Source organism: Diadema antillarum, unplaced genomic scaffold (genome assembly GCF_040938485.1).
Source record: "Diadema antillarum isolate AM-2024a unplaced genomic scaffold, OU_Dant_1.0 seq00002407_RagTag, whole genome shotgun sequence".
Classification (NCBI taxonomy): Eukaryota; Metazoa; Echinodermata; class Echinoidea; order Diadematoida; family Diadematidae; genus Diadema; species Diadema antillarum.
In genome coordinates, this window is record NW_027273018.1 from 73005 (window position 1) to 84367 (window position 11363).

Consider the following 11363-nt stretch of genomic DNA (forward strand, 5'->3'; position numbering starts at 1 on the left):
CAGATGCTCTCAAAGAAGTTACAGTTTATGTTGTGCCCATGACAAATATTTCCAGGAAGTTTGAAATCACTTTTTTTTTTTTCTAGTATCATTATCAGGTGAACATTTCCCCCATTTTAAATCACTATGTATGATACAGTGTCTCAGCAGGTTAGAAAGGCATTAGAGCCATTAGCGTAATGCCCTTATAAAGTGGATACAAAGAAAATTACTTGTTCTCAAGCTGTCCCTCATTTTAGCAGATGACTGGTAGAAAGGGCTTAGACAGTAGAATGTAAGGTGAATGGTTGTCCCATGGTCAAAGTTGCTCAGTATGATGGGAAAGATTTTAATAAATGTGTACATCATACGTACGCCATAAAGTGCAATGGATAAGTCATTACTCATAACCAACCATGCAGACAAGAAAAAAAAAATCTCTTTTGAAAAATGGCATTGAAATGTGCTGAATTTTTCAATTAGAAGATGGACCGAATTACAACTCACACTAAGGCTTATGAAATAGAATCTTGCTGCCAGGTATTGAAAGTGTATTTCTCTTTGTAGTGGTAATCATTGAATGCATGTTTATATATAAATCTTCAGCCCTTTCAGGAGCTTTATGCATGTACACTTTCGATGATGCAGTTATTTATGTGGCATGAATGCCAGATTATGGTGTCTATGTTGTATTTACAAGATCCCCCATTTCCCAGTACTCTTCCTATAACAGGCAGTTGACTGTTGTGAAATGTGCAAATCTGTTTTGAAGTTATGAAATTCGTGCATGTTATTTATTAACTGTAGCCTTGTGCAAGTATTACATGCTTTGTAAGTCAGATATACATTAAAAGGAACAGGCAATTGGTCACTATTGCATCCAATACAGTAAGTTGCATGGTCATACTTTGTGTTATTAGCAAATGTGCCTGTTGCACATAGAAATCAAAAGATATACCAGGTAAGACCTAGTGATGTTTTGTGTGCCAAATGTATTTGTATATATGCAGAGAAAATTACATTTAGGAATTTACACTGTACCTTGAGGGTGTGAACTGTTTTCTCCTCCACTTCTGGGACATGTTCTTTAGTGTCACATGACTTTCACATAGCAACAGTTAAGACAAATGGGTACTATTCCCTGAGTAAGTCTTCTGACTTAAAACTGTTGAATTTCATCATTCCTGGATGGGAGGTGATCCTCATTGATGACTGGGGCAAATGTGATGTGAAGAGAAATCAAATACAGCCTTGAAGGGAGACTACTCTAAGTCCCGTTGTTTCTTATGAATGTCCAATGTGCATGTCACCATGGCAAACAAACTATCTCCTTGTATTTACCGTGTGTGAAAAGGCAGTTCATGGCAGAAATTGAATATATGTAATATAGCAGAAAACTGAATGCACCCACCTAGGTATTTTTTGCTCTTTTCACTGGTTGGTTTTTATATTTAAGTGAGTAATTCTATGTATTGTGAAGAGATAAGAAAGTGAACAGATATTTGACACCTTGCGTACATGCATCTGTCCACTTCAAAACTGCCGGCAACAGAAAGAATCTCAGATTTCTTCTTCTTTTTTTTTTCTATATTTACGAGTTTGTATTTACTTACACTGTAGATTCATGAGATTCTGAATGCAATGTACCACTTCCCTCATGTGTAAAGAATTCTATACTGCTAGAGTGAAATAGCATGGATTGCATTATTTGTACTACTGCTTTATTGTTCGTTTATGTTTGTACCTGTAGTCTGCTTTGATTTTGTTGTAGGTCTTTCATAGTTGATTGCAAAATGTTGTATATTACACATAGGTTCCATGGTATGTTAAATTTTTCATTGTAAATCTTTTAAAGGAACTGAGAAAACAAAATGATATTGAATCTAAAGTTTCGTGATTGTCATAGGGAGAATCTACATTAATGTAGCAATGCAAATGTAAAACGATACTTTCATAGTTGCTTTTATGTAGATCTATGTATTTTCTGATGAAATGTGGTGAAGTTTTTGACCATAGAAATATTCTATCTATGCAGGAAATAAGACAAGAGAAAAAAAAAGAGAGCTGTAGAGCCATCCTGATTAGTATTATGGCAACTTTCATACTTTCATGACTTGTTGCTGGCATACCTAGTTCTGCGACTTCAATTCATTTCCCATTTCATTACAAGTAATATCAGTGAGAAAATGTAATTTTCATATGTTCAACCATATCTCTTACATTTGTCAATTGCACAGCTCCATTGATGGGTTCTACCAGTTACTTGAAGCATAAATAAGGTTTTTCTATATACATGCATGCCTGAACAGCACTCTGGCTATGATGTAATACTTATTATGTTGACATTGAAAGAGAGGAATTTTGACATCAAGGAAGATATAGAATCTCCTCCATTAATTTATTCTTGCTCATCCTAATAGAAAAGCACAGGTGTGATGCATTGACTTTCCTGTTTATTTGTTTTCATTGCATGTTGCTACCTTACCACGATTTCTCAACCAGCAATTTCATGTATTTACTGACACATTATTTATATTAGATATGTGTAGGTCTAAATTTTATTTGATGCAAAGAATGGCTGTACCACCATCCTATTTCAAATTTTCTTGAGATTGTATGTTCAGTAGGAATATTTAGACATTCTCAAAAATTTGCTCTCCTATGTCTTCCTTTAAAAGCAACCAGGCTGTTATGACAAATGTATCAAAACGATTGACAGATATATCTGATATGTACTGTGAATGACTCACACCAAATGTAAAAATGTCAGAACATTGTAAAGCATATAGCACAACACCTTATTGCATGTTTGGTATTGACATCCCACAAGTAATTGAGAGAAATGCTTTTAGTCAAGGTGTGCTGTTATTGCAATATGCTGTGAAAAAGTAAGCCATGTGAAATCAAAGGTTAGTTCAATAATACATATGTCATGCTGACAATCCCACTCTGACTTTGTACTGTGTGTTAACTGTGTGTCTGAAAAGCTTTGTACAATATGCCAGTACAATGTACTGAGAGTGAAAGTGAATTGTGCTCCATGTGCAAGGCAACTATTAACGTAATGAAGTGAGAGAAATCAGATTAATGGGACAAAAGAAGTACAAGCATTACAATCAGACAATTTTGTTGTCACCTTTTAAGTTCAGAAGTTGAGATTTTGCATATTTTTCAGATACTGTGTGCAGGATGCATCTCTATAGGCAGCAATAAACTCCAAATCAAGGATGATTTTATATTCCCTTGTCAAGACATGCCGAGATAATACGTTTCCTGGAAGAGTTGCAAGCTCTCTGTTGGTATCACTACTTCATGTCTCCTACCCGTCTACACCTAGCCTGTAATCTACACTGTAGGTGGAGGATGCAGCTATTGTCCTTGCTGTTTTGCTAAACGTCTTATTAGGCGAGATTCTTTGCTAAGCAATACATCTGACGAGGCAAGACTGCAAACAGTGGAAACATCCACCACTTATAGCCACTTGTCTTGCACAAGTTGTTGTTTTCCTATTATCGACTATGAATTAGCATTTTTTTGTACGAAAAAAAGCCCCCCCCCCCCCCCCATCTTGGCCGTCAACTGTGCAATCGCGACAAAAATTTGCACATACAAATTGCCTGTGATGTGATCTAAAATACTGTGAAGTTGATTTTTCAAGAAAAATCATTTATGCTAAATTATGCTAATTTATGCATGATGCATGAAATCAGACTAATTGGTATAAATCACTAAAAAAAGCTCAAAACAGGCACATTTTTTGTGTAGATATTCTTTATAGTGTCCTTAGCAAATATAAGAGAAAAAAAATTGTGCCACCAGAAAAAATTCTCAAGTACATGTATTTTGTTTTTTTAATTTCTTATGTATTTCTCTTTTTTTTAACTATGTTTTTCATTGTTTTTTTTTAATGAAATTTGTCCGCGACATTGTTCCGAACATGAAAATGTAATTGATTTCAATCAATAAAACCCCCCATTTTTTTTTAGCAATTTTTGGTCTGATATGCATGTACATATTTATCTGTAACTTCGGAATCGCGCACCAGGGCATCGCAAAATTGGTGTCAAAAGATGCAGACGACTCGAAAGAAATGAAAAATAAACTCCCAAAGAAAGAAAGAAAATATCTCTACAGAACGTTCCAAAATGACAGAAATCGGACAAGAAATAAGATATGACATTTTGAAATTTCAAAGTGTTTGGCCAGTCCTTATGAATTTTCAAATGAGCAAGTTGATGTCATGCCCTCACAATTCTTCATTTATGTTATACATGAAATTCTGAAAAATCATTTTTAGCTAATACAAGTAGAAGCATTCCCATACAATGTACGAAAATATATCAGTAAAAACATTTGTTCTTTCTTATTTTGGGTGGTTTTAAGGCAAGTTTTATATTTATACAGCTGAAATAAGAGATTTTCTTCATTTCTATTTTATGAAATGAATAAGAAATTGTGAGAGCATGACATTAACTTGCTGATTTGAATATTCATAATGACTGGTCAAGAAGTGTTTTCTAAAAGAAAAATGAAATTTCAGTATGTCATAACCCCTTAATTTCTTATCCAATGTTGATGATTTTTGCACTATTCTGAAGGGAACTTTTTCCTCTTTCTTGTGAAATTAACAACACTTTGGAGTGGATTTCTTCTTTAAGGCAATAGAATTGTACTAGGTCTATTATGCATTTGGAATGTGTATGGGCTAGAATAATGGATGAAAGAGCATGTATTGTACCATTTGCTATTATTTAAAATAAAAAAAAGTGTATTCTTTTGTAGCATTGATTTGTCCAGGGTAGTGGGATTCCCCATGCTAAAATCAAGAAGTGTAGTTCATGAGCATGAACTACTGTGTGAATAACAAAATCAATGAATGTCAGGTGGTACCAATTCGACCCATCACAAATCTTGTTATAAATACACCATGGACCATGCAACAATATGGAGTATATATATTACACAACATACCTTGAACTTTACATGTACATTTAAATCATCAAAAGTGTCAGTGTGCATGGGCTTGGATGGATGTGCATGGATGTTAACAGTACTGTATATGATCCCAACGAAAGTAACCTTCCGTCTGAAAACTAAGTGGTCGGCTAGATGGCCAGATAGTGACCTGGGCCCTGTTTTATCAAAAGATAGTCAATAACAGTGTATAAATGTCCTTACCACACAGGCCATCATGGAATACCATAGAAATCGACTTTATAATCAATTATAACTCTTCATAAAATACATATAGGGCCCTGATGTGATATGCCATTCCCATTTTATGGATTGACTTCCATAATTCGTAATTGAGAATAAAGGGACAGAACAATCCAGTTTACTACACTTAATGTGAGAAAAAAAATAAACATTTTATACATGTACATTTTCATGAAACAGTGGTATTGGTCACAAATACACATGCAAATTGTACAAGAGGCTTCACAATGCTGTCAGTTTGTACATTTTAAGAAATTGAATTACATGTGTATGTTTGATCAATAACTTGTCATTACATGTACTCTTTAAAGGGACTGTACAGTACTGGTTGAGGTAGGGATTCATGTTTTGAACATTCCTAAGTGAGATAATGAAAAGACTCTTATGAAATATGAAAGAGCATGTAATTTTAAGAAGGATTTAACGTTTATTTGATGAAAATTGGTTTTCAAATGGCTGAGATATCCAAAAAAGTGCTAATAATAAAAGGCGACATGCCACAATTTTTATTAGGATCTCTTTGTTTCACTTTGTTTTTGGATATCTCAGCCATTTCAAAACCGATTTTTATCGAATAAACTTTTGATACCCCTTAGAAATGCATGCTCTTTGACATCTCATAGAGTGGTTTCTGAATATCTCGCAAAATGTTAAAAGCTAAATCTACACCTCGACCAGAACTGTACACACCCTTTAAAAATCAGCAAAGCCACATTCTCACAACTCCTGCAATAATTTGATGAGCTGAATATATCTAATTTTCCTTCAGTTGCAAAACAGAACATCTGGTAAAGCTACAATATATGTGTCCAGGTTAACTGAAGACTTGAGGTAATGACATATCTAATTTCCATGTATAATTAGGCAACCACTTTAAATGTCTCATGAAAATACAAACTTCTAGAACTCCTTTATCACGTCCTATCTAAACAACTTGTCTAGCATTCTGTTTGTTGGATTTTACAGTATTTATGAAAGTCTAATTGAAAGTGGAGTAGCATTTCCTTTCCATGCATAGAACAAATGATAAACCTACACACACTTACCATGGTACACAAGACAAATCAGGGATAGTCATTTGAAATATATTTACACATTTATTACAAACATATATATGTACAGCTGGGAGTTGAACATGATCAGTGCTTGTTGGATTACTTAGACAATCCAACTTTCTTTGTGACAAATTATTTCCTCTCCTTACCTTTATTTCCCTCTCCCTTACTAAAGCTCACCTCTGAGCACATGACCTGCAGGCTATAGAAGAAGTACACTGTATTTCACAGCTGCAGTACTGACGACTTAGGGCCACTTACGACTGTCGTTGAGTGGCATATGGACTTTGAGTACGCACTTCTTTTTGCAACAAAATGTACAAAATAGGGTGAATGCATAGTGCAATCACTTCAAGATGTGTTGTATGTCTACCTTCAGAGTAAAGAAAATGAGGACACATGAGTGTCATGTGATAGATAAAATGATCTTACATTATGGATGCTATGAGAAGTGAGTGGCACTCGTTTCTTCATTGATTTTAATGGTAGCAGACAACTCACTTTTTATTTTTTATTTTTTTTTATTAAAAAAAAAAAGATATGGAAGTCCAGGGAATAAATCATGGATACATTATGATAAAACCAAATTACTATAGAATCATAACAAAAAAATAAATAAATCAAGAAGTCTTTAGCTCAAAGTATTATTGTAAAGATATTGAAGGTTCATCCATACCCAGTATAGTCTAGTAAGCATGGTTGGAATGGTCCTTGACAAGTAACAGCAGTCAAATAAGTTTGAATTTTAGTCAACTAACTTTTCTTCTCCAGACAAAAGAAAACTTATTGCAGATGCAGATGGACTGTCATTGTTGCAGGAATTCTGATAGTCCGACCTAATCCAGAGAATCGTATCAGTCCAGAGAATCGTATCAGGACCTAGAGAGACAGTGCAATGTAGATGCTTCTTTCCTTTGCATTAACATCCCTCTTATCCTTGCATCCAGCACATTCTCCCAACATCATGACTCCACTGTCCATATCAATCTCTTCATCATGGCACTAGAATTGATCACAATGACAATGTCTGCCTGAAAAGAAAGTGTCCAATGCCTTCCACTCAGAGAGAAGACAAAAGAAGGCAACCAAAGAAGCCCATGATTATTTCAGTTCCGGTGTACTCAATCCATACTTGGCTTTCATTTTGTCCAGCTCTGCCTGTTTCTTTGCCTCGTCCATCTTCTTGAATGCCTGCGTGTGGTTGAGAGAAGAGAGGAATAAACAGCAAACCTTAATACTTCAAAACAGGAGTGGAGAATTAGGTTACTTTTGTTCTTTTTTTTTTCCATAAAACTAGCAGTATGAGAGATTTTTATAACAATGTTTCACTTTGGAAAAAAAAAATAGCTGCATGATTCTCAATGCAACCAGTGTCTCTGATACTGGGGTAAAATAAAGCTATGGAAATTAAAAGAAAAAAAAAACAGATCAAAGCAATCAGTACAAACAAATGTACATCCTGGTCTGCATTCATTCCAATATATTGTAACAATAACATAAAAAAATAGAATTTGGATCAATTGTAATACAATTTAAAGACAAAGAAGAGAGAGGAGTCCCTTACTCTGTTTGACTGGTAGTAGAGAACCACGAGGTACCTCCCACATACGTTGAAGCCAGATAAATGGTCACAGGCGTTCTTGGCATCAAAGATGTCTTCATAAACCACATAGGCTGTACCCTTTGTGTCTGGATTTATCCCTCTGTCAAATATGTACAGCAAATAAATCATTGTCAGTGACAAATTTGACTTCATTCTACCAACAACTTTCATCTTCTAGCTGGTAGATTATTGATTCATCTTGTTTGGAATAGACCAAGCCAAGCATTCTGCTTCTTGCTTCCTGTATACATAGCACTTGTGCACTTGCTTCATCCCAGGGTGAACTTATGTAATTCTTGGCATCTACTATGAATAGCTCACTTGTTGCTATGTCAGGAAAACCTTTTATAAGCTTTCATGTACATGACAACAGTTCTTCACACAAAAATGTAAATTCTGTACTTGAATTTTGAAGAAAATTTTTATGAAAATTTCAAAAAAAAAACACAAATGTTACAAAATCTTAGTCAGAAATCATGTCGTTCGTTCAGTTGAAGACAGCAGAAGTATCAGCATGCCTAAGCACAAATACACAATAACAACACATGAAGACAATTCCTTTAATTAATTCTCCAGCTACACGAATCCATGGCCCTGAGAAAAAATTTTCATATTGGAGGCAGAGCCCTGAAAGAGTAGGAGTGTTCTGAGAAATTGTAAGTGACTCAACCAACGCTACAGAATTGTTTCATTGGCAAACTGAAGTCATGCACATACAATGCATAGTACATTGAACTGTGCCTAATTCCCATTGTTTGAGGTCACTGACCCATAACATTGGACCCAATTTGTGGGTCATCATAAAAGTTCAATAATAATTTCTCAAAGGGAATATACATGGCCATAATAAAAGTGCCCTTTGGTTAAGATTTGCTTGGTAGCAGAAAACCATGTGAAAGGATGGCACCACACACTTATTCTACTGATACAATCTCATTTGCATATCATTTACATATTTTCCTTCCAAAGTACATTTCTGGCGCTAGCTTCAATACAAAAGAAGCAATCACGACGGAACTTTTTGTAAAACTCTTGTCTAATGGTCAGCTCTCTGATATTTATCTAGATGGTCATTGTAGAGAGCTGCGAGATTGTGTTGTACATGAAAGCATTCTACTAACCATGTACTAAACATATTTTCAATTTTCGGTATATATAAACATGCTAGAAAGGCACCTTAGGATGTGTTGTATGAAAGGAGAGAAGGTTAGCACTCCCCTTGATAAGGACGGAACTCGCCTCAGGGCGAAACAACACACAAATGGTTAAGGCATTGCCACTTACTTTGTGGCATCTAACCAAGTTTTTGATATTTTCAGTCACTAGTTGGGTGTACTTGCAATATTTTCTCATCCCTCTAACCAAGAGCTGACATCATCAACAAGTGAATTTAGTGCCCATTAGGCTACACATGAAATACTACCGGGGGTGCTTCATAAAGCTGTTCTTAAAGTTACGAAGGATTTTAGAGCGACTGGAACACATTCTGATGTGCTATACTTATCAGAATTTCAATAATTCAGCACAAGAACTGATTACCAGTCGTTCTTAAATGTTGTCATGGTAGCTTCATGTTATTTGTGAGACTAGTCTCTGTATAATGCTTTGCATAATACGTTTTGAAGACGTATGTGATTTTAATACTTATGCAGCATATTTGAGATGTATGAAATTCTGATGTCTGCGCAGTCACTGCTGGATGAGAAGACTACTATAGTCTGTCACATGCGTACAATGATATAAGGAAAATATAAAAAGAATTTCACAAATTTTTATTTTTTGAAAAAAGTGCACATTTCCTCGACTTGTCACTGATGTATGTTAAAGGTAATATTATTCCCCCTGCCTTCTGAAAGAGGCAAGTCAAGCGTTCTTTTATTACGCAAGAAAAGTGAAAATATGTTGAATTTTCTTCATATTTTCTTTATATCGTTGTAAATGTACACATATGACATCACAGGCTGCAGTAGTCTTGTCATCCACCAGTGACTGAGCAGAAACTTCAAAAATTCATAACTTTTTAACAGGTTGTCCAATTTTCCTCAAACCCTCACTGATGTCTTTAAAATTGCTGCATTCACTCAATCTACATACATGTCTATGAAGGTGGACTTGTCCTTTTAAGTCATTCATAACTTTAATAACAACTTCATGAAACACCCCCCAGGACATAACATGACCACTTCATTACCAGTAAATCGGCTTGTGTCACATTTTACAGGCAACTCAAAGTAACTCTCTGGGTCGAATGAGTCAGGGAACTTTTTTTAAATATAATTTATACACAAAACTTATATCACTGTTTTTTAAATCAATATTTTATCATAGATTTTATTTCTGTTCCGATCTTTTTTTTTCTCTCTTTTGACAGGCAAATTTTTCTGAACAAATGTGATGTGATCAACATTGCAAACAAGCATTGTATGAGGAATACTTCACCAGCACCTGCACTCATATGAGCACACTAGGTAACTCAAGGTGCATACTAGGATACTTCCTTAGCTGATTAGCCGACATTTGAGGTACTAGTCTAATCTGTTTATATCCGTTTCAAATCTGCTTTGTGTGATATGTATTGAAACACTGCTTCTTCTTTTTTGCATTAATCTACAGATTGTAAACCCAAATAAATTTTTTAAGGTCTCCAGTGTACCCCAGAGGTTGCTCTATATGACGGTATTGAAACAAGGTAGTGGATGTACAAATGGATATTCAAATGAAACTGGATATGTTATGGTCACTGGAATGTAAAGTGCTGGTCATCTGACCAGGCATACTGTTGACACCATTCATAACTTGCCCTCTAAACTTCAGTGTGATGCTGCTTGCACACACACTGTAACTCCCAAATACTCAAATGTTAATAGCTGCCATTAATTTCACTTCTTGTCTTTCTTTCGTCTAGAAACTTGCATTTCCTGCCTAGTTCTGCTTGAGGCAAATTCCTCAAAACATGTTCAGATATAGTTTGATGGATCGTCAATTCTTATTGCAATATTTGTTTGTTTGAAAGTGGTTTATTGTTCTTTGTATTTTAAAGTGCAATGGTACCTAATTTGTGTTCTGTTAGAATTTGTTGCATTAGTATTGCTGATTCTGTTGTTTTAGCCATTCTCTTAGACACATACTATACATGTACTCATGTGAATACACACTGCCAATTTTCATTACAGCTACTAAAAGCTTTCATACTGAACTATCTATTTGAGATTAGTTCCAGCATACTATGGAACACCATTTAAACCTTCCACCAGTTATGCCACTGTTTGAGCCCATACTCACACTCTGATTTGTCTGATTGCACCATATTTCCCAAAGATATCATACATCTCTTCAGCTGTGATCTTATATGGCAGATTCCTGACATATAGAATGCGATTCACTTCTGGTGGTAACCGAACCTGGAGGAAGAGAGAGCCATACACAAAATACTTGTACACTTTAAGTATATGACATGACATACAGTAGACTTCAACTGATGCTATATCTTAAGTCTTCCATGCATACAA

General features: G+C 35.1%; 1 protein-coding gene and 1 non-coding gene across 2 annotated transcripts; one reads left to right on the forward strand and one right to left on the reverse strand.

Moving 5' to 3' along the window:
• Positions 1 to 6325: 6325 nt before the first annotated feature.
• Positions 6326 to 11255, reverse strand: LOC139714750 (splicing factor 3B subunit 6-like; the record flags this gene model as incomplete). The annotated part of the gene is made up of 3 exons (XM_071626418.1): positions 6326 to 7442; positions 7816 to 7954; positions 11137 to 11255. Coding segments are annotated over 3 exons (348 nt in total), but the record flags the coding sequence as incomplete, so codon positions are not given.
• On the forward strand, positions 9039 to 9164 carry LOC139714751 (U6atac minor spliceosomal RNA). Its single transcript, XR_011709743.1, has one exon. It is a non-coding gene; the product is annotated as a U6atac minor spliceosomal RNA (small nuclear RNA).
• Positions 11256 to 11363: the final 108 nt, after the last annotated feature.